General features: G+C 38.9%; 1 protein-coding gene and 4 gene segments (V, D, J or C); 3 read left to right on the top strand and 2 right to left on the bottom strand.

Annotated features, from left to right (window-relative positions):
* Nucleotides 1-454: 454 nt before the first annotated feature.
* LOC113654901 lies at nt 455-2,622 on the bottom strand. The segment is given in 3 exon segments: nt 455-1,010; nt 1,955-2,007; nt 2,594-2,622. Coding segments are annotated over 3 exon segments (402 nt in total).
* Nucleotides 2,623-2,706: 84 nt separating this feature from the next.
* LOC125145707 lies at nt 2,707-3,236 on the top strand. The segment is given in 2 exon segments: nt 2,707-2,761; nt 2,872-3,236. Coding segments are annotated over 2 exon segments (414 nt in total).
* Nucleotides 3,237-7,627: 4,391 nt separating this feature from the next.
* LOC125145746 lies at nt 7,628-13,480 on the top strand. Its single transcript, XM_047819906.1, has 4 exons — nt 7,628-9,145; nt 9,953-12,401; nt 12,490-12,678; nt 12,830-13,480. Exon 2 carries the CDS (start codon nt 10,648-10,650, stop codon nt 11,773-11,775), a length of 1,128 nt encoding a protein of 375 aa, XP_047675862.1. The 5' UTR covers nt 7,628-9,145; nt 9,953-10,647; the 3' UTR covers nt 11,776-12,401; nt 12,490-12,678; nt 12,830-13,480.
* Nucleotides 13,481-14,536: 1,056 nt separating this feature from the next.
* LOC125145757 lies at nt 14,537-15,104 on the bottom strand. The segment is given in 1 exon segment: nt 14,537-15,104. A coding segment is annotated over 1 exon segment (249 nt).
* A 7,633-nt stretch (nt 15,105-22,737) lies between these two features.
* LOC125145749 lies at nt 22,738-23,750 on the top strand. The segment is given in 2 exon segments: nt 22,738-22,852; nt 22,963-23,750. Coding segments are annotated over 2 exon segments (417 nt in total).
* The last annotated feature ends 405 nt before the right edge of the window (nt 23,751-24,155 follow it).

The raw sequence follows: 24,155 nt of genomic DNA, 5'->3' as shown, positions 1-24,155 counted from the left end.
GCACAGGGGACAATCCAGGACAAGGACAGGAAGCAGTGGGATAATGGATTAATTCATTCTCATGATATAATTGTGTTTAAATTGTAGTGTTGTTGTTGTTGTTGTGGAAAATTCACTATGTATATTATATTTATGATTTTTTAACTGAATATTTATTTCACTTTAGAATTAGAAATATACAGGAGTTGAGTCGTGATTAATACAGTTAGTGTAACAGCATTTCCAGACCCATCACACCAGTCCCCAAGATTATACACTTATATTCTCCAGTGAGAGTAAATTATTATTATTATTATTATTATTATTATTATTATTATTATTATTATTATTATTATTATTATTATTATTATCAGATGTCTTTCTCATGAATAATCAGGTTCTACAGCAGATACTGAGACAGATTCCTTGGTGATTTGTGTATGATGTGTATAATCAACAATGTAAAACAGCCGTGTTTACTGATTCAAAAGCTTTTATTAATAATTCAAAGCAGGACATTACAGCAATCCACACACTTAACACATATTTAGGTGATAATTAAGAAGAAGAGCTGAGTGAGTGTGAGGAGTGTGTGAGCTCACATGTTAATAAGACAAATGAAATGATGAGAGTGGATGATTTGAGCAGTAAAGGCCACATGTAGCACACAGTGAAGCAGTAGAAGGTGAGCTGAGTAAAGTGTGTGTGAGCTCACAGCTCTGAGCACTGCTCTGTGTTCACTGTGCTCACTACAGTAGGTTGGTTGTCTTTGGAGGCCTCACAGGTCACCACCTTGTTCCTCCACTGATCCGGGTGGAGGCTCAGCGTGCTGCTCCAGCTGTAGAGGCCGTCCGCGTTCAGAACGGCGGCGCTGCGGCTCTCCCCCGAGCTCCAGCTGCTGCCGTCAACCTTCCAGCTCAACTTCCAGTCCGAGGGGAAGCCCTTGTAGGCCACACACACGAGTGTGACCTTCTCCTGCTGCAGCTCCACACTGGAGGGGGGCAGCACTGTCACACTGGGCTGGGTGTCACCTACACACACACACACACACACACACACACACACACACACACACACACACACACACACACACACACACACACACACACACACACACACACAGAGGTGAGACAGGAATGGACAGCTGTCAGTCACTCAGGCTTTGTTGCAGCTCACTGTGTGTGTTTCACTTCCCTTTATATCTTACAGAGCAGAACTGAGATCAGTGGAGCATCACAAACGTTTCACATTCAATTCAAACACTTTTACATCTTACATCTATAATTATTTATATTATTGTGAAGAGTGAAAATTCATATTTATGATGTAAATTCATAATACGAAATATAAAAATAATATTTTATGAAATATATATTAATATTTTTAAATGAGATCATATTTATTATTTAAATAAATTGATTCTAGTCTTCAGGACATCTGTTTATAGAGTCACAGTCTCTGAGATATTAAATGTAGCTAGAATAATTCAGTGAAACTCTGTTACAGTCATTTGCACAAACAATTATATAAATGTTATTTCAGTTAGAACGAGCTATTATCACTAAAGTCAGACACATTTTATGAAACTTCTACAATAAGAGAAATTTGAGAAACACAGTGATTTTATACAAACATCACATTCACTAAAAGCGAATTTGAAGAAAAAAAATCGCTATAAAATATATATCTTAAACATTTTAACATGAATTTGAACACATTCCATTTCAGTCATTAATTTGAACACACTCCATTTCAGTCATTAATCAGAACACACTCCATTTCAGTCATTAACCAGAACACACTCCATTTCAGTCATTAATCTGAACACACTCCATTTCAGTCATTAATCAGAACACACTCCATTTCAGTCATTAACTAGAACACACTCCATTTCAGTCATTAATCTGAACACACTCCATTTCAGTCATTAACCAGAACACACTCCATTTCAGTCATTAGTAAACAGGTTACTTACGGCCCACAGACAGTTTAGTTCCTCCACCAAAAGTGTACCACAGTGATACATTCCTATGAAGGCGTCATACAAAAACCTCTGTCACACTACATTGACCAAGTGCACACACACACACACACACACACACACACACACACACACACACACACACACACACACACACACACACACACACACACACACACACAAATACACAAACACACACATAATGTACTGAAATAATGTACTTATGTTTTTTTTTAAGTTTGAATGATTTTTCACCTAAATCAGTCATTCCTGATAGAATAAAAATAACACCTTTATTGACTGTACTAAAAATATTTCACAAAAAATAATCAGAAATGCTGCATTTTGCTTCAATATACTTTATTTTTTGTATATAGTATAATTTATTGATTTACTTGTTAAATACAAAAAAACTGCAATAATAATTACACCCCATACTGTCCAATATTAGTGTATTAATGATGAAATTCACCCACAAATTTCCAGGATATTAAACAAATCTATCAAGTTTAAAATTCTCTCTGATTCACATATTTATGCATTTAAACCTAAAAGTAAAATCCACACAATAACTCTGTAGTAGTGTGAGAATGACAGTAAGATTGGGGGAATGTGGTAAAGGTGTTTCCATACTTAGAGGACACTTTGCATTGGCAGCACATGCTTCAGTGATCTGGGAGTGTTTATAGTGCTGTGACTTTAACACTTCATGACTGAGAGCTGCTGCTACAGCAACTTCACCCACAGCTACCATGACTTTGATCCCCGTCTTCATCTGGACACTGATCCTCTGGACTCAAGGTCAGACACTGCTTCATATTTTATCTCTACAATCATCTGTTCATACTAATACACTTATTGTTTCTATTAGAATATTTCAGTTTCATGCTGCGTTATTGTGTATTTTTCAGAATGCAGAGGTCAAGTCACAGTAACTCAGACTCCTGCAGTGAAATCTGTTCTTCCAGGAGAAACAGTCACCATCAACTGTAAAACCAGTCAGGCAGTGTACAGTAACTCAAATGGTCAATACTTACACTGGTATCAGCAGAAACCTGGAGAAGCTCCTAAACTCCTGATTAAGCTCGCAAATCAGAGACAGTCAGATTTTCCAGCTCGTTTCAGTGGCAGTGGATCTGGATCTGATTTCACTCTGACCATCAGTGGAGTCCAGACTGAAGATGCAGGAGATTACTACTGTCAGAGTTACCACAGTGGTGGTGTGTTCACACAGTGTTATAGAGTCGTACAAAAACCTCCCTCAGTCAGATTGTAGAGAGACTGAACTGCTGCAGCTGGGAGCGACTGCAGGTGCTGAGTTGGAGGATGTGATACGACACAATGACACTCTGTGGAGGAGAAGAACCACATCACACTGACTCACAACTCACATTAGACATCTCTCAATAATCATGAATATATGAAAGCTGAGTAATTTATTATTTTATATTTCCATCAACTACATTTAAAATAGACAATTTTATAATTAAACTTGAAAGTCTTTTATTACTTTCTTTACACAATAGTTTTATTGCATTTTTTCACATGTACAAAATTCATTGGGACTAAATCTCATTAACCAACACAATTCAATTCAATTCAATTCAATTCAATTCAAGTTTATTTGTATAGCGCTTTTTACAATAGACATTGTCTCAAAGCAGCTTTACAGAACATAAACATAAAGCAGAAGGTAGACATAATTAATGATAAAGGAAATAACGAATAATAAAAGAAATAAGAATTAACAGAATAAAAATTCTAGATTATTATTAGATGTATATAGTTCACAGTGTGTATGTATTTATTCCCCTATGAGCAAGTCTGAGATGACTCAGGCAGCAGTGGCAAGGAAAAACTCCCTTTAATTGGTAAAGGAAGAAACCTTGAGAGGAACCGGACTCAAGGGGGAACCCATCCTCATATGGGTGACACTGGGGGTGTGATTGTAATATACAGTCAAACAAATGGTGTATTGGTGTGAGGTTTAAGGACTTCTGATCTTCTGAGTACCACAGAGTCTAACTGGAGATGTCTCAGGATTCTTAGAGTCGGCCTCGGCTGAGTGGATGTCCAAAGGCTTCGTCCCACAGAGGACGATGGGAGCTGGTACAGTGTCTGGATGCCTCGGGATGGGTACAAAGAGAAAAGCAGTGGAAAGGGATTAACATATCTGCCGTTCATAAAAATGTGCTGGTCTGATGTACTGGTGCATGATATTATGGGATGTATTATGTGTACGCCTGACAGAAGAGATGAGTTTTTAATCTACATTTAAACTGGGAAAGTGTGTCTGAGCCCCGAACACTATCAGGAAGACTATTCCAAAGTTTGGGAGCTAAATAAGAAAATGCTCTACCACCTTTAGTAGACTTAGATATTCTGGGAACTACCAAAAGCCCTGAGTTTTGTGATCTCAGAGAGCGTGAAGGATTGTAACGTGTTAGCAGACTAGTTAGATACATGGGAGCTAAACCATTAAGAGCCTTGTACGTAAGTAGCAGCAGTTTGTAGTCAATTCTATACCTAACAGGTAGCCAGTGTAGAGATGATAAAATTGGGGTTATATGGTCATACTTTCTTGTCCTAGTGAGAACTCTGGCAGCTGCATTTTGGACTAACTGTAACCTATTTATTAAAGATGCAGGACAACCACCTAGTAATGCATTACAATAGTCCAGTCTAGAGGTCATGAACGCATGAACTAGCTTCTCAGCATCAGATACAGACAGGATGGTTCTCAGCTTGGCAATGTTTCTAAGGTGGAAGAAGGCTGTTTTGGTAGTATGGGCGATATGATTTTTAAAAGACAAGTTACTGTCTAGTATAACACCGAGGTCTTTCACTGTCGAGCTACTTGTAATAGTACATCCCTCTAAATGGGAGTTAAGTTGTGAGAGTTTATGTGCACTGGTTTTTGGACCTATGAGTAGTATTTCAGTCTTATCGGAGTTTAACAATAGAAAGTTGCAGCTCATCCAGTCTTTTATCTCTCTAAGGCACCGAGTTAATTTGGACACTGTGGCTATTTCATCTGGTTTTGATGAGATATATAACTGTGTGTCATCAGCATAACAATGGAAACTAATCCCATGTCTTCTAATAATGTTCCCTAATGGAAGCATGTATATAGAGAAAAGCAGAGGTCCTAGAACTGATCCTTGAGGGACCCCATAATTAACTGGTAGTAAACTGGAGGATTCACCATTTAATTCTACAAAATGGTATCGGTCAGACAGATAGGATCTAAACCAGCTTAAAGCCTGACCATGAATACCTGTGTAATATTGTAAGCGATCTAGAAGAATGTTGTGATCTATAGTGTCGAATGCAGCACTAAGGTCAAGTAGAACTAATAGTGACATACAGTCTTGGTCCGAAGCTAAGAACAAGTCGTTTGTAACTTTAACAAGTGCAGTTTCTGTGCTATGATGGGGCCTGAAACCTGACTGAAACTCTTCAAGGATATTGCTCTCCTGTAAGAAGGAGCTCAGTTGAACAGACACAACCTTTTCAAGTATTTTAGACATAAACGGGAGGTGTGAGATAGGTCTGTAATTTGATAGTTCATTAGGGTCTAAGTTAGGTTTTTTGATGAGTGGCCTAATAACTGCCAACTTAAAAGACTTCGGGACGTAACCTAAAGATAACGAGGAGTTAATGATATTAAGAAGAGGCTCACCAGCTTTATGTAACACTTCTTTCAGTAATTTAGTTGGGATGGGGTCTAGTGAACATGTTGTTGATTTAGCTGTAGTAATAAGTTTATCTAACTCTTCCTGTCCTGTACTTGTAAAGCTGTGTAAAGCCTTAGGTGAGATTGTGTCACTGGTTGCTCTCATATGTTGAGCGTCACCTATTTTATTCCTGATACTTTCGATTTTATCAGTGAAGAATCTCATAAAGTCCTCACTACTGAAATGTGATGGAATAGTGTGTTCAGATTTCTGATTTTTTGTTAAACTAGCCACAGTGCTAAATAAAAACCTGGGATTGTTCTGGTTATTTTCTATGAGTTTGCTCAGGTGCTCAGCCCTAGCAGCTTTTAGAGCCTGTCTATAGCTGGACATACTGTCCTTATACGCAATTCTAAACACCTCTAATTTAGTTTTTCTCCATTTCCGTTCGAGGTTACGGGTTTCTCTCTTGAGGGTGTGAGTGTGACTATTATACCATGGTGCAAGTGTTTTATCTCTAACCTTCTGTAATCTGACTGGGGCAACAGTGTCTAATGTGCTAGTGAATATAGCGTCTATGCTGTTAGTCATTGCATCTAGGTCGTTTGAGTTTGAGGGTACATTAAGAAGTCCAGACAGATCAGGCAGGTTGTTTGTGAATCTGTCTTTGGTGGTCGAAATAATGGTTCTACCGAGTCGATAACGTGGTGAGACACAGTTAGTCTGTTCTATAGGTAGTGTGTACATTATAAGGTAATGGTCTGTGATGTCATCACTTGGCACACAAATTGTCCCATTATACTGGAGTGTAGGGAAAAAATCTATAGTAAATTATTTATGCCTCAACAACATTTTAAATTCTTTATTTACATTATGGTCATTTCTGTATACTTTATGTGGCTTATTGACAAAAATCTTGATTGCAGGTCTGATATATCTGTTTTAGACCAAACCGGACCAAATGAAACCAAGATTGATCTTTCATCTGTGAAATTGTCATGAATGAAAGTGAAAAACAGGAAGAATAATTTTAGTTAAAATAAAATCAGTTGGTCATGAGTGTGCACACCCCTAAACTAACACAGTTGTAGAACCAATAGATTTTATCACTGCATTAAATCTTAGGCAAGAGTCAATACATTTAATGCTTAATCTTGATTTAGAGATATTATGACATTCTTCCTTAGAAAAGTATTCTAACTCTGACAGATCAGCTGGACATTTCTTGTGTACAGCTCTCTCCAGCTCAACCCACAGACTTTCATATGGATCTAAATCAGGACTTTGAGTCATTTCAAAACCTTGATCTTTCACGTAAAGCCATTTCTTTGTAGATTTGGAGGTTTTCCTTTGTTTGTCGTCATACTGAATGGTAAAATTTCTCTTCATCTTGAATGTTGAGTTATTCATGATTCACTCCACACAGATTAAAGCTTCAGATCCAGCTGAAGAAAAGCAGCCCCAATGTATAATACTTATGATCCATCACTCAGTAATCATCACACCACACTGAACACAGTCCTCCACGTTCACTACTGTAAGATAAATAGTTTTACAGTTTTCAAGATCGTTTTTCGTCATAACTCAAACTGTTTGATGGATCATTTGTAATTTTTTCCAGTGTCTATCACTAATCCTACCCCCAGTACTGTCTCTGATTCTGACCCTGTTATTAATCTGGTCTCAGTCTCTGGTTTTGTAGATTTCTACAGTCATGGTGTTTACTGTTCCAATTGAAAACATCACACATTTCCACATATAAGGAATCTGATTATCAAACTCATTTCTGTTCTCTCTGACCCCACACACACTCCATCTAAACTATCCTGCTCACAAAGACTGTTTAACATTCAGTTTTATTGTGTGCATTGTTTTGTGAATAAGAAGCTGTGGATAACTGTAAAGGTGCATGCACTGCTGAGGACCATAAACTCTGTTTTTAAAGCAGGTGATAATGTAGCACTAACAGAAAGGGACAAACTGTCCCAGGCCATCAGAGAGGTAAAGTGAGCACTCACACAGAAACTCCAACCTGCTTCAAGAATGCACCATCCTCACTGTGCCAAAAAAATCTTTGGTGTCTTTACTTCAATGATTATCATCCAGTCACACAAACACCCATCTCTACATGAGACTCATGATGAGGCATATCAAGACCCTGTGGACCCTGTGACTGCCCCCACTGGACCCTCTGTAGTTTGTTTATCATCACAACAACTCCACACACAACATCATCACCTTCCTCCATCTGGTCCTTTTAGGGATCTCGCCCCCTATTGCAGGTTTTTCGCCTACATGACCTACCCAACAAAAAGTGGTACAGCTCCCACATACTCTGTTCACTCTGCTCACTCATAACTGTGCAGTTATACACAGCTCAAACAACATCATCAAGCTCACCAATGACATGACAGTGCTGTGTCTCACCAGCAAGAACAAACTGTCAGCATACAGAGAAGAGAGAAAACAGCTAATAGCCTCATATAGAGCCATCTGTCTCTGAACATGGGCAAAACAAAAAACGATGATTGTTGACTTCAGGAAGGCAGAGTGGCCATGCTCTGATGAAGATTTACTTGAAGATCCTCCATCAAGAGCACCAAACATCCTTGATGTTCACCTAGCAGAGAATCCCATCTGATTCTTCAACATTAGCTCCACCAAGAACAAAGCTCTGCAGCATTTCTACATTTTACAAAGTCTGAGGAAAGCCCATCTCCCACCCCTATCATTATCATGTTTTACTGACTGACTAATGAGAGTTTACTGAGCAGCTGCATCACTGCATGTTCTGCAAAGTCCCTGCAGTAGATAGTGAGGGCAGCTGAGAAGATCATCAGCAGTCTCATTTACACCACATGCTGCATCTGCAAGGCCAACAGCATTGTGGAGGACCCCACACACACCTCACACACACTCTACACACTCCTGTTGTCTGTAAAAAGGTACCGAAGCGTTCAGGTCTTCACAACCAGACTATGTAACAGTTTCTTCCCTTTACACCTTTACACTCAGTCTGCAATCGTTGCACATTAATTTTTTCTACATTCTTTGGGATCCTGCTACAAAAAAAACAACTTTTCACACACCATCAGATGTCATACTGATCAGTGCTATCTTCATGTATCTGTCTTGTTATCTGTCTGTCATGACTTGCATTGTATATTCCCAGTCAACCCGTGAGATCATGCAATGATCACAGTGACATCACACAATCCTCATACTGTGATCCTCAGCATGTGTGTAAAGCGTGAGCTCAATGTGAGTTTATCTGATCCTCATACTGTGATCCTCAGCATGTGTGTAAAGCGTGAGCTCAATGTGAGTTTATCTGATCCTCATACTGTGATCCTCAGCATGTGTGTAAAGCGTGAGCTCATTGTAAATGCTTCACACTCCGGTCCAGTTGGTGGTTTTAAATGCACCATCTAAGCTGGTCTTCCAACCACCATAAAACATTTAAAGAAGAAGAAAAAGTTGTGCATGGGATTGTTACACCGCAGAAATGGTGAGTGGCCTATTTACATACTTTTAGATGTGCAATGTGGTCTGGTCTTTTTTTTTTTTTTTAGCAGAGTACTGCTCACACATGCTACTGTACATGTATACCAGCCATTTTACCTTCAGTAATCACACCAAAACTGCTAGCTGCAGCTAGTTTGCCTATCAGTATTTGTGAATTGTTAGGCCTGTTATGTCAGATCATTACAACATCACTAACTTTATATTTCAATATATAATTTTTTTTTATTTATACTTATATTTCAATAATTAACAAGCGCTGTAAAACAACAGTAAGCAAGAATGCTGCACTGGTGGAATAGCGTAAACTATCATTGCTCTTTGGATAAAAAGATGAAGTACGCCTACTCTTAGACACTCATATTAAAGATAAAAAGACTTATTTCACCACGCTATATGACTAGTTTTTTTTTAACAACAACTTCTATCTGCGGAACTGGAGCTGTTTTATGTTAAAAGCTTCAACGTCACTTCCCATTTACCAAAACTCAAAGTGACTGACATTCATCCTCTTATTAACATAACAAGCAACTTTACCCAGACATCAGAGGCAACACTACATCTTTAAGAATGTAAAGTGTAGATCTACAAAAGTGTAGTTTAAAGTAGTTTATGATACACACTTTCTTTAGGATACACAACAATTGTCCAAAGAAGACTTCTTAAACAATTATCAAATACAGTAATCAGTGAGAGTGGCTAAGGTTGTCCTCTCAAACAAAAATAATTTGTAAAAGATGTATGTGTTTCATATAATGTTTTACTAATACAGAAGTTCTTTTTGGCCTGTTAGGATTTGGAAACAAAAATTAAGGCATTGAAAAGACAGCAACAAAAAGCTCGTAGAAAATCAAAAAAGATCATTTTGGCTCTTCAGAAAAAAAATGAAAACACTTCTGATAGTGAACACTCCTCCAGAGAACTTGAATCAGACTACTCATCAGACGACTCAGGAAATATGCTGAATGTTGTGGAGCAGCATCTAAATGAAGACTTGCAAGAACAGTATGATTCAGAATCACAACAGAATACCATAATTAATATGCAAGATCAAGTGCTATGGTATGAAATTGATAGACTAAATGATTCCATGGATGTTACCAGTGAAAGTAACTCAGAGCTAGCTTTGTCTCTGGAGAAAAAGCTGTCTGAGTGGGCAATGAAATTCAACATCTCCATGACCTCTCTCACTCATTTGCTTAAGATTTTGAAGGAACATGACATTGATGTTCCAGCAGACGGACGAACACTATTGAAAACACTTCGTTCTGGCAGTTTGAGAATAACAGAAAAATCAGGTACATTTTAACTTTGAAAATGTCCATGCACTCATTTGGCAATATTATTCAGAAATTTCACTGAACTGTAAAATCTTGTTTTTGATAGCTGGCAAATACACATATTTTGGGTTAAAGGAAGGTCTTACACATACTCTGTCTGAGCAAGACACTTCAAAATACGACCACTTTGAGATTTCTTTGAATATTGATGGCCGATATTGATGAATATTTCAAGTCCAAAAACCTCACAATGTGGCCACTTCAGTGTGCTGTCATCAACCTTGATGAAGTGAAAAACAGTCCTTTTGTTGTTGCTCTGTTTTCTGGAGCAAAGAAACCAAATGATTTGGAGTTTTTGAGGGATTTTATGGAGGAGCTGCAAGAACTGATGGAAACAGGCTTTAAAGGCAAGAGAATTGTCCTCAAAAACATCATATGTGATGCACCAGCACGAGCCCTCATCAAAGGAATAGTTCAGTTTAATGGCCGCTATGGCTGTGACTTTTGTGATGTAAAGGGAGTTCATGAGAGCAAAATGCTTTTTTTGTATCAAGGAAATCTCAGAACCAATGAGTCATTTAGACAGAAGACAAATCTTGAACATCACAAAACAGATAGCATTCTTTTGAATCTGGACATTGATATGATCAGGCAGTTCCCAATAGATCCCATGCATTGTGTAGATCGAGGAGTGACTAAGCGAATGTTGATGCTGTGGAAAGAAGGACCTTTGGCCCATAGATTATCAGCTGGATATCTTAGCACCATTACTTATTTTCATCAAGCTTTCCGACATCACATACCTCCTGAATTCAATAGGAAACCCAGGGGGTTAGATGAACTGAAGCACTGGAAAGCAACTGAATTCCGAACATTTTTGCTTTATACTGGACCAGTGATTTTGAAATATGTTCTCGATAAGGAGAAGTATATTCACTTCCTTTTACTTAGTATTGGAATGCGCATCTTGTACAGTGAAAACCTAATGGAGCATCGTGATTATGCAGATGAGCTGTTAACATATTTTGTTGAAAAAGGTAGCAGCCTGTATAGCATGAGTTTCATCTCATATAATGTGCATTGCTTGCTACATCTCACTGATGTTGCAAATTACAACAGATCATTACACTATTGTTCAGCGTACAAGTTTGAGAACAATATGGGTCAAATCAAGAGGTTTATCCGCGGTTCAAGTGATCCACTGATTCAAGTAGCTAACAGATTGGCAGAGAGGCAAGCAATATCAAGTTCTAAGAAATCAAATGTTAACTCTGGTACGCCAAAGACAAAAGAATGTTACAGAATGACCAATGATAGCTACTGCCTTATACATTGAGTTCAAGAAAATCTGATTTTTTTGTGAGGTTTTTTGCAGAATGGAACCTTTGTACACTAAGCCATGTGACTCCAGAATAATTGGCATATTCAAAGGATTTCGGAATCACACTAAAATGTTACATACTGACACCACTCAACTGGGACATAAAGCAATCATGATACCTTTGTCCTTGATTGATAAAGATGAATACAATGCGGTAGCGTCTATACCGCTCATGCATTCAGTTTGATTAGTTAGTCAAGTAAGTCAGTAAGGCAGGGTTTTTGCCTTTTTTATTGCATGTTATCCTGATTTTGATCCAAAGACTATGAATAATGTGTGTGTGTGTGTGTGTGTGTGTGTGTGTGTGTGTGTGTGTGTGTGTGTGTGTGTGTGTGTGTGTGCGTGTGTTTTTTTTTTTTTTTCATTGTACCAAACAATTAAAGTGAACCACCTACATGTGCATTGTGGATAAAACGATCAGGGAAAAAACGGTTTAATTGATGTAGAAAAATAAATAGAGAAACAATATACAGTAACTGATTTAGATAAATGCAATTTCACTGACCTTATGTATGTAATTTTGATAACAGGGAAGGAACCAAAGGAAACAAAATGCAAAGTCACCATGGAGAAATTGTTTGGTATGTGATATATCAATTAGACATTATTTGTTTATACAGACATAAAACATCCTTTGCTATATAACAATCTAACTTTACAATTTTTCAGATCTGAATACTAAGATACTCCAACAAATTCAAATGCTGGAACAGAGACAAGCTGTCATCGTGAATGACTTGGCAAAAGTTAAGTCTGTTCTCATGAAGCGGGCAGAAGAAGATGCCCATGAGGAACTTTTTAAACAACAACAGTGCTCCAGCTTTGAAACGTTTGAAGCCTTCTTATCGAGAGCTTTATGTTAGTACTACTATATAAATTTAGCGTTTATTTTTACAACAAAGCCACAGTTTTATTTATTTATTTATTTATTTTCAGCAGATACCATGTAAAAGAAATGTTGAAGCCTGGTATATTTTAATCATGACAATATTATGTATGTTTTTGTCAGGTACACTATCTCATCCATACTCACGGCAGCTCCAGTATAGGTGAGATGGTGAGACAGGCTTTAAAAAGCATAGCGTCAGACAATGTTCTCTGTCTGTATAACAGAACGGGGAAAGATGGGAAGAAGGTGTTGCCACCTGTGCTCCTGATATGTTTGAAAAGTAAGTGTTTAAGTTTTGGTTTGTGCATCTGGATGCTGCTATAGAAATTGTAATGTTAACACCTTGCTCTTTGTGTTTTTAGAATGTGTCAGGTCTTTTCACAAACAAAATGAAATAGAGGTGAAGAAGCTAAAAGTAACCACCAGAACAACACCAGACACGGAATGTATTCGCCAAGTAGTAATTTTTTGTCCAACGCCAACACCAGGCTGAAAAGGAAACCAAATAAAGAAAAAACCTGACTTTTTGTTTGTTTGTTTTTATTGATGGAAATAAAGAATGTGGGTGTAAAAGTTTGAGTTAACTGAATTTTAGATAACAGTGAACTAACACAATTATTGCATAGTGGTGTTATATGGTGATCTCACAGTATGAGCACACAGTGACCACAGTATGAGCACACAGTGACCACAGTATGAGAACACAGTGACCACAGTATGAGCACACAGTGACCACAGTATGAGCACACAGTGACCACAGTATGAGCACACAGTGACTACAGTATGAGCACACAGTGACCACAGTATGAGCACACAGTGACCACAGTATGAGAACACAGTGACCACAGTATGAGCACACAGTGACCACAGTATGAGCACACAGTGACTACAGTATGAGCACACAGTGACTACAGTATGAGCACACAGTGACCACAGTATGAGCACACAGTGATCACAGTATGAGCACACAGTGACCTCATATTTCCACCACAGTATGAGTGCACTGTGATTGTGCAGTGACCTCATGTTGTGAACAAAGTATGAGCACACAGTGAGAGCTCTGCGTGGTTACACTTTTAGTTCACTGTGACACTCACATTATGACCGCACCATGAGAATATTGTGAGCTCATAGTGACATCATTGTGAGATCAAATTGTTGACTGGGTTGTATTTTATCTATAAACTGTCTCTTGTCCGTCTCTGTCTTTTGTCTTACACTATTTGCATTAGGCTGCACGCATGCACCTTATGTTAAAGAGCTTGTATTTATTTATTTATTTATTTATTTATTTATTTATTTATTTATTTATTTATTTATTTATTAGCCCTTGTCCTGTGTTGTCTTCTGTAGCTCTGAGTCTTTATGTACTACCATTTTCCTGCAGGAACGTTATTTAATTCCACTGTGTACTGTTTTAGCCATATATGCTCAAAATGACAATAATTTACTCTACACTGAGAAGTGAATATGTTGATAGACTTTATGCAAAGTGTTAATATTAAGTTGCTTTGATGAAGTAGAAAGTATTTTTAGAATTAGAAATATACAGGAGTTGAGTCGTGATTAATACAGTTAGTGTAACAGCATTTCCAGACCCATCACACCAGTCCCCAAGATTATACACTTATATTCTCCAGTGAGAGTAAATTATTATTATTATTATTATTATTATTATTATTATTATTATTATTATTATTATTATTATTATTATTATTATTATCAGGTGTCTTTCTCATGAATAATCAGGTTCTACAGCAGATACTGAGACAGATTCCTTGGTGATTTGTGTATGATGTGTATAATCAACAATGTAAAACAGCCGTGTTTACTGATTCAAAAGCTTTTATTAATAATTCAAAGCAGGACATTGCAGCGATCCACACACTTAACACATATTTAGGTGATAATTAAGAAGAAGAGCTGAGTTAAAGTGAGGAGTGTGTGAGCTCACATGTTAATAAGACAAATGAAATGATGAGAGTGGATGATTTGAGCAGTAAAGGCCACATGTAGCACACAGTGAAGCAGTAGAAGGTGAGCTGAGTAAAGTGTGTGTGAGCTCACAGCTCTGAGCACTGCTCTTTGTTCACTGTGCTCACTACAGTAGGTTGGTTGTCTTTGGAGGCCTCACAGGTCACCACCTTGTTCCTCCACTGATCCGGGTGGAGGCTCAGCGTGCTGCTCCAGCTGTAGAGGCCGTCCGCGTTCAGAACGGCGGCGCTGCGGCTCTCCCCCGAGCTCCAGCTGCTGCCGTCAACCTTCCAGCTCAACTTCCAGTCCGAGGGGAAGCCCTTGTAGGCCACACACATGAGTGTGACCTTCTCCTGCTGCAGCTCCACACTGGAGGGGGGCAGCACTGTCACACTGGGCTGGGTGTCACCTACACACACACACACACACACACACACACACACACACACACACACACACACACACACACACACACACACACACACACACACACACACACACACAGAGGTGAGACAGGAATGGACAGCTGTCAGTCACTCAGGCTTTGTTTCAGCTCACTGTGTGTGTTTCACTTCCCTTTATATCTTACAGAGCAGAACTGAGATCAGTGGAGCATCACAAACGTTTCACATTCAATTCAAATACTTTTACATCTTACAGCTATAATGATTTATATTATTATGAACAATGACAATTTTAAATTAATTATACTGTATATTCAATAATTAGAAATATGAAAAAAATATTTTATAAATTATATATAAATATTTTCAAATGAGAACATATTTATTATTTAAATAAATTGATCCTAGTCTTCAGGACATCTGTTTATAGAGTCACAGTCTCTGAGATATTAAATGTAGCTAGAATAATTCAGTGAAACTCTGTTACAGTCATTTGCACAAACAATTATATAAATGTTATTTCGGTTAGAACGAGCTATTATCACTAAAGTCAGACACATTTTATGAAACTTCTACAATAAGAGAAATTTGAGAAACAAAATGATTTTATACAAACATCACATTCCCTAAGAGAAAATTTGAAGAAAATGTTGATCAACTATATATTTTACACATTTTAACATTAATCTGAACACACTCCATTTCAGACATTAATCTGAACACACTCCATTTCAGTCATTAATCTGAACACACTCCATTTCAGACATTAATCTGAACACACTCCATTTCAGACATTAATCTGAACACACTCCATTTCAGTCATTAGTAAACAGGTTACTTACGGCCCACAGACAGTTTAGTTCCTCCACCAAAAGTGATCCACAGTGATACATTCCTATAAAGGCATCGTACAAAAACCTCTGTCACACTACAGTGAACACACACACACACACACACACACACACACACACACACACACACACACACACACACACACACACACACACACACACACACACACACACACACAATGTACTGAAATAATGTACTTATGTTTTTCAAGTTTGAATGATTTTTCACCTAAATCAGCCATTCCTGATAGAATAAGAATAACACCTTTATTGACTTTACTAAAAATATTTCACAAAAAATAATCAGAAATGCTGAATATACATTTTGCTTCAATATACTTTATTTTTTGTATATAGTATAATTTATTGATTTACTTGTTAAACACAAAAAGCTGCAATAATAATTACACCCCTATACTGTCCAATATTAGTGTATTAATGATGAAATTCACCCACAAATTTCTAGGATATTAAACAAATCTATCAAGTTTACAATTCTCTCTGATTCACATATTTATGCCTTTAAACCTAAAAGTAAAATCCACACAATAACTCTGTAGTAGTGTGAGAATGACAGTAAGATTGGGGGAATGCGGTAAAGGTGTTTCCATACTTAGAGGACACTTTGAATTGGCAGCACATGCTTCAGTGATCTGGGAGTGTTTATAGTGCTGTGACTTTAACACTTCATGACTGAGAGCTGCTGCTACAGCAACTTCACCCACAGCTACCATGACTTTGATCCCCGTCTTCATCTGGACACTGATCCTCTGGACTCAAGGTCAGACACTGCTTCATATTTTATCTCTACAATCATCTGTTCATACTAATACACTTATTGTTTTTATTAGAATATTTCAGTTTCATGCTGCGTTATTGTGTATTTTTCAGAATGCAGAGGTCAAGTCACAGTAACTCAGACCCCTGCAGTGAAATCTGTTCTTCCAGGAGAAACAGTCACCATCAACTGTAAAACTAATCCGGCAGTGTATTATCACAGCTCAGTTGGTCACTATTTATACTGGTACCAGCAGAAACCTGGAGAAGCTCCTAAACTCCTGATTACATTTGTACATAAGCTACAGTCGGGTTTTCCAGCTCGTTTCAGTGGCAGTGGATCTGGATCTGATTTCACTCTGACCATCAGTGGAGTCCAGACTGAAGATGCAGGAGATTACTACTGTCAGAGTTACCATTCCATTAGTAGTACCAGCCTGTTCACACAGTGTTATAGAGTCGTACAAAAACCTCCCTCAGTCAGATTGTAGAGAGACTGAACTGCTGCAGCTGGGAGCGACTGCAGGTGCTGAGTTGGAGGATGAGATACGACACAATGACACTCTGTGGAGGAGAAGAACCACATCACACTGACTCACAACTCACATTAGAGATCGCTCAATAATCATGAATATATGAAAGCTGAGTATTTATTTTGTTTTTGTTTTTTCCATCAAATACATTCAAAACTGACAGATTTATGATTAGACCTGGTCTTTATCAGTCTTTTGACACAATAGTTTTTTTAATTTTTTCTGAAAAAAATCTTGATCACAGGTCTGATATATCTGTCTTAGACCAAACCAAACCAAATGAATACAAGATTAATCTTCTTCTTCTTCTTTCGGCTTTTCCCTTCAGGGGTCGCCACAGCGAATCATCTCTCTCCACGTATCCCTATCTTCTGCATCCTCAACATTTGCACCCACTAGCTTCAGATCCTCATTAATTACATCCATATACGTCCTCTTTGGCCTTCCTCTTTGCCTCCTGCCTGACAGCTCCATATCCAACATTCTCCTACTAATATATTCACCAAACCATCTTAATCTGGCCTCCCTAACTTTGTCCCCCAAACGTCCAACATGAGCTGTCCCTCTGATGTACTCGTTCCTAATTCTGTCCAATCTTGTCACTCCCAAAGAGAACCTAAACATATTCAGCTCGGCTACCTCTAGCTCTGACTCCTGTCTTTTCTTCAGTGACACTGTCTCTAAACCATACAGCATGGCCGGTCTCACCACTGTCCTGTACACCTTCCCCTTGATTCTTGCTGATATTTTCCTATCACACAGAACTCCTGACACCTTTCTCCACCCACTCCAACCTGCCTGCACTCGCTTCTTTACAGTACTTCTTTCCCACTCTCTCCATTACTCTGGACTGTTGACCCCAAGTACTTAAAATCCTTCTTCACCTCTTCACCCTGTAACTTTACTGTTCCACTTCCCTCCCTTACTACGACTGACTTTCATTCCTCTTCTCTCCAGCGCAAACCTCCACCTCTCCAGGTTTTCCTCCACCTGCTCCCTGCTCTCACTCCAGATCACAATGTCATCTGCAAACATTATCGTCCAAGGAGACTCCTATCTGTCCTCTTCTGACAACTGGTCCATCACTATAGCAAACAGGAAGCTCTTCTCTTGGCACCCTGTCATACGCTTTGTCTAAGTCTACAAACACACAGTGCAACTCCCTCTGACCATCCCTATACTTCTCCATCAACATTCTCAGAGCAAAAATTGCATCTGTTGTGCTGTTTCTGGGCATGAAGCCATACTGCTGCTCACAAATTTCCACCACCTTCCTTAACCTAGCTTCCACTACTCTTTCCCACAGCTTCATTGTATGGCTCATCAACTTTATAACCCCATAGTTGCTGCAACTCTGCACGTCACCCTTATTCTTAAAGATCGGCACTAACACACTCCTTCTCCATTCCTCAGGCATCCTCTCACTCTCTAAAACCCTGTTGAACAAACTAGTTAAAAATTCCACTGCTGCCTCTCCTAGACACTTCCAGACCTCTACCGGGATGTCGTCAGGACCAACTGCCTTTCCACTTTTCATCCTCTTCAAAGCCTTTCTGACTTCATCCTTTCTAATCTTATCTACTTCCTGTTCCATCCTTTCTACTCTTTTTTCCCTCTCATTTTCCTCATTCATCAGCTCCTCAAAGTATTCCTTCCATCTCCTCTGTACACTCTCCTCACTTGTGAGCACCCTTTCATCTCTATCCTTAACAATTCTAACTTGCTGCACATTCTTCCCATCTCGATCCCTCTGCCTAACTAACCTGTACAAGTCCTTCTCTCCATCTCTAGTGTCTAACCTAGTGTACAACTCGTCATATGCCCTTTGCTTGGCCTTAGACACCTCCCTCTGCACTGTAACTCCTTGTATTCCTGTCTATTCTCTTCAGTCCTGTCCATATACCATTTCTTCTTGCTAATCCCTTCCTCTGGATACTATCCTGAACTTCCTCATTCCACCACCAAGTCTCCTTATCTCCTTTCCTCTGTCGGAACTCAGAGCCGGTCTCCAAGTCGACACATTGCAGGGTGATCTCCACACTTAGACTTTTTGGTTACTAAAGACTGTTTTAGTTAAACTTAACTGTTAACTCTATAATTACTACAAAAATACTGAGAAAACTCCTCAGACCTGGATGTAAAAGTAACAAATTTGCCAAATTAAAAGTAACAAAGTTGCCAAATTAAAAGTAACAAATGAAAACCCCCAAAAGGAGCATGTCATTCAAAATCAATCAAGAAAAACAAGAACTCTCGCGACGTCCTTGCAAAAATAAAAACACCCACCTTGACCCGCGCGTGCACACGCACCACCACGCACCCACGCACACACACACACCTTCGTCCCCGAAGAACCAAAAAAACCTCAGATATCTTCTCAATATATACCCTGGCGCTCCTAGGAGCCCAGGTGCCATATCACCTTATTTACCGGCATTACCTCCTATGTTTTCTAAATACACTGACCCAATTTCCCCTTATTTCCCATTACCTTTCACCCATATGCCCATTTATGGATTTTCCTCCCCTTATTTTTCATGCCCTCAGACTAAACAGCTGGGCCTTCTTCAGTCTGCACAACAAGTTTATGAGCACCACATGCCCATTTATGGATTTTCCTCCCTTTATTTCTCAGGGCCTAGGTCTGTGGACCACTGTTTTTTCATTCTACATAACATGTTATTGCTATGGACCAAGGTCTGAGAAACATGGTCTTCTTCATTTTCCAAAACAATTTATGAGCTAAGGTCTGGGAATCATGGTCTTTTCCCTTCTACATAACAAGTTGTTATTACAAATGTGCTCAGACTGACTAGGCCTGACAGCCCCGAATCTGGTTACAATAAACATCTTTGGCCTACAACATCACCTACAAATGTCTTATGACAGCAATTGTAATATTTTGTAAGGCCTAATACTTTACTTTGGTTATAGTATTGTAAGGAATAATATTTTAATTATTTCTACTAAGATTTTTTACAACACCTCCTTCCAGATGACACACCCAGCACCTTTCTCCCTGTCTCCCTGATCACTTCTGCGGTAGTTTTCCAGTCATCTGGCAGCACTACCTGACCACCCAGAGCCTGCCTCAACTTCTGTCTGAATTTCTCACAACATTCCTCCTTTTTCAGCTTCCACCACTTAGCTTTCTTCTCTATCTTTGACTTCTTCCTCTTACAGACCATCAGAGTCATCCTACACACCACCATCCTATGCTGTCTGGCTACAGTCTCTCCCACTACCACTTTACAGTCACTAATCTCTTTCAGATTGCCTCTTCTACATAGGATGTAGTCTACCTGTGTTCTCCTACCTCCACTCTCGTAAAACACTCTATGTTCCTCCCTCTTCTGAAAATAAGTGTTAACCACAGCCATGTCAATCCTCTTAGCAAAGTCCACTACCATCTGTCCTTCAAGATTCCTTTCCTTAACTACAAACTTGCCTATCACCCCCTCATCACCTGTGTTCCCCTCACCAACATGTCCATTAAAATCTGCTCCTATCACCACTCTCTCACCCGTGGGAATACTCTCCATCACCTCATCTAATTCACTCCAGAATCTCCATTTCTCCTCTAACTCACAACCTACCTGTGGGACATAACCACTAACAACATTCAACATCACCCCTTCAATCTCTAACTTCAGGCTCATCACCCTGTCTGACACTTTCTTCACCTCCAGAACATTCCACACAAACTTCTCCTTCAGGACCACACCTACCCCATTTCTCTTACTATCCACACCATAATAAACAGCTTGAATCCTGCCCTACTGTATTCTACGAGCCTTGCTACCCTTCCACTGGTCTCCTGTACACACAGTATTTCCACCTTCCTTTTCTCCATCATATCAGCCAGCTCTCTACTTTTCCCTGTCATAATAACATTCAGAGTTCCTATTCTCAGTCCTACACTCTTACCTTTCCTCTTCTCTCTCTGTCTGTGCACTCTCCTCCCTCCTCTACTTCTTCAGCCAACAGTAGCCCAATTTCCAACAGCGCCCTGAAGGTCAACGGCGCCGATGGCAGTTGTTGTTAACCCGGGCCTCGACCTATATGGTATGAAATTCGTATTGACTATTCGCATGATTAAATTTGGCAATGTTTTAGGCCAGACGCCCTTCCTGACGCAACCCTCTCTATTTATCCGGGCTTGGGACCAGCACAGAAGTCACTGTACTGTGACCCCCATAGCTAGATTAAACCAAGATTAATGTCAGAGCTTTTTTTTTTACTTTTATTGTGAAATTGCAAAAAAGTAAGTGAAAAACAGAGTGTGTGAAAAACAGAGGTCATGAGTGTGCACATCTTTAAACTAACACTTAGTTGAAGCACCTTTTAGATTTTATCACTGCATTCAATCTTGTAAGGCAAGAGTCAATCAATTTAGTGTTTTATCTTGATTTAGTGATATTTTGCTATTCTTCCTTAGCCAAGTATTCTAACTCTGACAGATTAGCTGGACATTTAAACTACATAGAACAACACAGACCTAAGGACTAAGGAGGGAGAAGAGTGTGTGTGAGGGGTGTGTGGGATTATAAATATATACTGTATAAAACAGAACCTTGCGGAACACCAAATGTTACCTTAGTTTGTTTAGACTAGTGACCATTTAGATCTACTAACTGATAGCGATCCGTCAAATAAGACCTGAGCCAGGAGACGGCTGTCCCTTTAACACCGACAACATGTTCTATCCTATCAAATAGAACAGCATGGTCAATGGTATCAAAAGCTGCACTAAGATAAAACAATAGCAGCAAAGAGAGCAAAACAATGACAGTTCAAATACAGTCTATATCTATAGCATGAAATATTACCAGCAATCACAGATAGTGACAGATAGCTTCAGATCACAGATACCAATACCAACACAGTATATGCTTTTACAGGCAGGTTAAAACAGTTAAAAATAGTTTCTCATTGGCTTTCAGACAACACCAGCCTCACACTGTGGTGAACTCCAGCACCCAAGAGAGATGCAGCTCCCAAAAGGAGGCATTTTAGAATCTTTGGAGCTTTACTTCCTGATTAATCTGACTCCACGAGTGCTGCTAGAGAGCTTGTTATGTATCAATCGATCATTTTCTCTCTGGGTCTTGTGTTTTCTGTCAATTTGGGAAGGTATAACATTTCATTTGTAAGATAATTTATCTGTAGCATGTTACGTTTACAATATTAAACCTTTGTTCAACAGCAACAATTAAAAAAATCATAAAATCATAAAACACTTTCTTTGACATTTAAAAAAAAATTAAAACGTCACTTTCGACAGGCAGTAATTGTTCACATTGAAAATTACTTCACTGTAATCTTGTAGTGAATCATATTGAATCTATATTTTAATGCTTCATTGAACAAGGAAAGCACCTTAAGTACAAATTCTGAGAACTTTTTTGTCATCCTACTGGTTTCAGTTCTGTCGTGTGTTGTCTGTAGTGAAAACGTTATTTTTTATTTTTGCATTCATTTTTCATGCTTCAGTGCTCTGGGAGTGTTTATAGTGCTGTGACTTTAACACTACAGCAACTTCACCCACAGCTACCATGACTTTGATCCCCGTCTTCATCTGGACACTGATCCTCTGGACTCAAGGTCAGACACTGCTTCATATTTTATCTCTACAATCATCTGTTCATACTAATACACTTATTGTTTCTATTAGAATATTTCAGTTTCATGCTGCGTTATTGTGTATTTTTCAGAATGCAGAGGTCAAGTCACAGTAACTCAGACTCCTGCAGTGAAATCTGTTCTTCCAGGAGAAACAGTCACCATCAACTGTAAAACCAGTCCGGCAGTGTATTATCACGGCTCATATGGTCACTACTTACACTGGTATCAGCAGAAACCTAGAGAAGCTCCTAAACTGCTGATTAAGCTCGCAAATCGGAGACAGTCAGATTTTCCAGCTCGTTTCAGTGGCAGTGGATCTGGATCTGATTTCACTCTGACCATCAGTGGAGTCCAGACTGAAGATGCAGGAGATTACTACTGTCAGAGTCACCACAGTGGTGGTGTGTTCACACAGTGTTATAGAGTCGTACAAAAACCTCCCTCAGTCAGATTGTAGAGAGACTGAACTGCTGCAGCTGGGAGCGACTGCAGGTGCTGAGTTGGAGGATGTGATACGACACAATGACACTCTGTGGAGGAGAAGAACCACATCACACTGAATCACAACTCACATTAGAGATCTTTCAATAATTTTCACACCACAGTGAACACAGTCCATCACATCTATTCTAACATTTGTAGTTATATAAATTTATTGTGGTCCTACTCAATATCTTCAGTGGATAATTTGTCATTTTTGTTTTATTTGTCAGTCTCTGTCACTAATCCTGCCCCCAAGAAAGTATCTGATTCTGATCAACATCCTGTGAAGATGATTCTCCATATCAACATGTTTGGCTCTCTATGGAGAATTCTTGAGTTACACCATCTCACCTCACCATCTCCTCATATTGTATAAAGACTCTTCTCTTTCCTGGCCCCTGTGTGGAGGATTTAACTTTCTCTCTCTTACTGAAAACCTGAGTCACTGTCTATCTTCGAAAAAAATCCCCAACTCCATTCAAACACCAACCACTAAATTGAGAACTTTATTTCTCTAAATCTCCTCATCTAGTGTTGTTGTACTGCTGTACTAACTAATGCTAACTCATCATGAACAGTGATTTAGCTTCATAATATTTTATTAGACCATGAGGATGTGTTTTGTTGGAGATTACAAAGCACTTCTACTTCTGGAAGTCACTCTGGAGAAGGACATCTGCCAAATCCTGTAAATGTAAATATCCCTGTGACAGAGAGTACATTTCTACTTCCAGTGCTGTCTTCTGCTTCAGGTCTCCTTCCAGTCTGCTGCTTTATTGAATCAGGAGACATGTAGCAT

This window comes from Tachysurus fulvidraco, chromosome 10 (assembly GCF_022655615.1).
Source record: "Tachysurus fulvidraco isolate hzauxx_2018 chromosome 10, HZAU_PFXX_2.0, whole genome shotgun sequence".
In the NCBI taxonomy this organism is placed as follows: domain Eukaryota; kingdom Metazoa; phylum Chordata; class Actinopteri; order Siluriformes; family Bagridae; genus Tachysurus; species Tachysurus fulvidraco.
Note: the sequence above shows the minus strand (reverse complement) of the source record. Positions and strands in the feature narration are given on the sequence as shown.